Here is a 3,767-nt window from a genome sequence, read left to right on the forward strand (position 1 = left end):
TAGAATATAACTTCTTCTTTTTACAAGAAATTAAAGAGTGTGGAGTGTGACCTAATCCGTTAAATATATCATCTGGTTTATGGAATTGGATAATTTTGGTCCAGTTATAGTAATTTATATCTGCATAAATTATTCTTACATTTTCAATCCATATATTAATGTTTGTTAATAATTCCAATAGAAGCTTGACAGATTTCCATACTGTGTTGATTGAAAAAGAAGGCAACATGTTTCTTCTTTTCACTCAACAGTATAATAATGCTTTGAGGTTGCAAGTTACTGTTATCAAGCAGTTTTTAATTAATGGGTAAACCTGCCACCTAATTAATTAATTTTTGTCACTATTTTTGCCATTCATCACTTTCAAAGTAACATGAACAGAAAAAACCCTCTACCATAAATATCACTGGTATCTTTCACAACCCTTCTGGTGTCTGCATTCTGCTGATTAAATACTACCCTTTTGCAGAATCATGAATCTCATGAGTGCAATTGGTAAAATGGGAAAAGGGTATGCTCCATGGCTCCTTTTTATTACTCAAATCTTAATCTTGCTACATTTCTCTGCATGCAAAGTTCCTGCAGTTATAGTGTTTGGAGACTCCTCAGTGGATTCAGGTAACAACAACTTCATTCCCACCATTGCTAGGAGCAACTTTGAGCCATATGGAAGAGACTTCTTGAATGGAAACCCTACTGGAAGGTTCTCCAATGGCAGAATCCCCCCTGACTTTGTCTCTGAGGCCTTTGGAATCAAGGAAGCAGTTCCTGCATACTTGGATCCTGCTTATACCATATCAGATTTTGCAACTGGTGTTTGCTTTGCTTCTGCAGGAACTGGATATGACAACGCTACTTCAAATGTTGCTGTAAGTTTTCAATTTCCATTTTTTGCTCATTTTCTTACTCATTTTGAATACCAAAACCTCAATATAAAATCTGTACTGCTAACTTCTATTCTTCAACTACTCATTGTTGATGATATACATTTTCTCTTATGAAAAGTTTACTGCATGCATTTACTTTCTCTTTTATTTCATTTCCATTAATATCTATTTTCTTGAATTTTTTATTTATTTATGTTTTCAATCCATTTACCTAACATATTTATTAATTTATCTTTTTTTGTTCTGTCTTCCTGTCTCTGTTACCCTTTTCTTACAATCTTCTTCGTTTGAGGGTACGTACATAATGATAACTCTTTCTTGGACAGGCTTTAGGGATGTAGTTGGTCGTTAGAAAAAAATTGGTTTTATTTATGATTGCTAATTTTACAAGCTACGATAAAGCCGTCGGCTTTATTTTCTTAAAATGATTTTTTAATATTTGAAATGAGATTTTTGTTATCTTTATTATTTTCTGTGTATAAAATATGGTATTTTTACAAATATTGAAAAAAAAGGGAATAATTTCTGTTACTATGGATTCATAGCTGACCGAACCGTAAAAGTGCAGAAGAGTCAGTCCGACCGATGATACCTCTCAGGTCAATGAACCGATCGGTTAAATCAGCCTTTAAGATAATTAATAATAATAATTGTCGGGGAGTTAATGAAAATAATTGTCATTTATTGACAATTAATATTGTCATTCATTAGTGGTTAATGAGTCAGACCTAACGGTATTCTAATGAGAATACCGTTAGGTCTGACTCATTAACTACCAATGATTGTCAATAAATGACAATTATTTTCATTAACTCCCCGACAATTATTATTATTAATTACCTTAAAGACTGATTTAACCGATCGGTTCATTGACCTGAGAGGTATCATCGGTCGGACTGACTCTTCTGCACTTTTACCGTTTGGTCAGCTATGAGCCCATACTAACAAGTTCTAAACAAGACAAGACTGATCTTTTTCATAACTGTTTGGAGTTAAATTAAGTCCAAATATTTACATGTACTTTGTTTGGATACCTACCATATTTATGGTAAAATACCTTTGCCCTTATTTAATTTAAAAAATTTTGAAAATATATTTTCACATTTTAGATTGTTCTCAATTATATAAATGGATACTTTTATCATTATAATATATGAATTTTACTATGACAACCGTTAGAGATGTCTCATTAAATACATATTTACTATATCTGTCCTAATAATTACACAATTAAAAAAAATTGTACACAATAATTAAGAATAAGAACAAATATATTATTTTGAAAATAATTTCATTAAAATTACTCACTTTCTCAATGCATTAAGGGTTTCACTAGTTAAAAACAAAAGAAAAAACTGATTTGATCCAATGATAAACCGTGGAAAAATTAAATTTCTGTACTCCTGAAAGCCATGATGAATTTGATAATTTTGCAGGGTGTGATACCCCTATGGAAAGAAGTAGAATACTACAAGGAGTACCAAAAGAAATTGAGGGCTTATCTTGGTGAGGAGAATGCTAATGAAATACTAAGTGAGGCATTGTATTTGGTAAGCATAGGAACCAATGACTTCCTTGAAAACTACTATGCCCTAACTGAAAGAAGGTGTGAGTTCCCGAGTGTTGAGCAGTATGAGGACTTTCTCATAGGCCTTGCTGAAAACTTCTTCAGAGAAATTTATGGCCTTGGAGCAAGGAAAATTTCTCTTACTGGGTTGCCTCCTATGGGCTGTCTTCCACTAGAGAGAGCAATGAACATTTTGGAGTTCCATAATTGTATGGAAGAGTACAACAATTTGGCTTTGGAGTTCAATGGAAAGTTGGGGTGGCTAGTCTCAAAGCTCAACAATGACCTACCTGGACTTCAAATGATAGATGCAAATGTCTATGATATCTTTCTGCAAATCGTTAAAAATCCTTCTGATTTTGGTAAGTTCTAATTACAATCTCCATTCATTGCTATCATATATTAATCGCTGCAGTTTTAAATTTTTTGGTATTCTTTCAAGTAGATTCCATCAAAACCCCTTATTTTAAATGGGTACCGAAGTCACTTCCTATATTAAGTATTGGTATCTGATTCCTAAATAATAAAGCTACTATAATTTTAAATTTTTTATTCCGATTTAGTTGTTCTCTTGAATCTCAATAAAATCATTAAAAGGGTAATGTTACTTACACTGTTTTTGGACTGCAGGTTTTGAGGAAGCAAAAACGGGATGCTGTGGAACAGGGAGATTTGAGATGGGTTTTCTATGTGACCCAAAATTTACATGCCAAGATGCAAATAAGTATGTATTTTGGGATGCATTCCACCCCTCACAAAAAACAAGTCAAATACTCTCAAACTATTTGATAGAAAAACATCTAGTAATGTTTCTTTGATTATTGAACAACACAGGAGGAGTCTAGATTCTGAGTGATTTACGTACCATATAATACATTTATATATACTATGTACATTAGTACATATAACAACGTTTATACAATATTATTAATAATTGCATATGTATGTAGTTGTTAGTAGATGTTTCCTTAAGAATGATCCAGTAAAAATTTGCATGTTGTCAAAAGCAAGCAAGCTTCTTCTGAAGATAACAGGCAATGACTCTTCTGATAATACTCACCTATTGTTTAAGTTCTGCATAACACTTGTGATTACTTCTTCATCTTCATGAAAGAGGATGTTGTTGCTGTTAAACACGACAAAATAAGTACAAGGTAGGGTTGGAATGATGAAATTAGTAGGAGTATCGAATCCACAAATCTCTCTCACTCTCCTTTCAAACTATACCATTTACATCTCTGGGATATCCTTGTGATAATTGAGTAGGCTTTGCAAGCCTTTGGGCCAGTGGAAGGTTCTTTCCAGACAAAGGC

At 32.8% G+C, this 3,767-nt stretch overlaps 1 protein-coding gene across 1 annotated transcript; it reads left to right on the forward strand.

Moving 5' to 3' along the window:
* The first annotated feature begins 417 nt into the window (after nucleotides 1-417).
* LOC148198322 (GDSL esterase/lipase At2g42990-like) lies at nucleotides 418-3,485 on the forward strand. The gene is made up of 3 exons (XM_088114922.1): nucleotides 418-869; nucleotides 2,324-2,816; nucleotides 3,085-3,485. Exons 1-3 carry the CDS (start codon nucleotides 474-476, stop codon nucleotides 3,270-3,272), a joined length of 1,077 nt encoding a protein of 358 aa, XP_087971048.1. The 5' UTR covers nucleotides 418-473; the 3' UTR covers nucleotides 3,273-3,485.
* Nucleotides 3,486-3,767: the final 282 nt, after the last annotated feature.

This window comes from Vigna umbellata, chromosome 5 (genome assembly GCF_029865625.1).
Source record: "Vigna umbellata cultivar VRB3 chromosome 5, Vumbellata_1.0, whole genome shotgun sequence".
Taxonomy (NCBI): Eukaryota; Viridiplantae; Streptophyta; class Magnoliopsida; order Fabales; family Fabaceae; genus Vigna; species Vigna umbellata.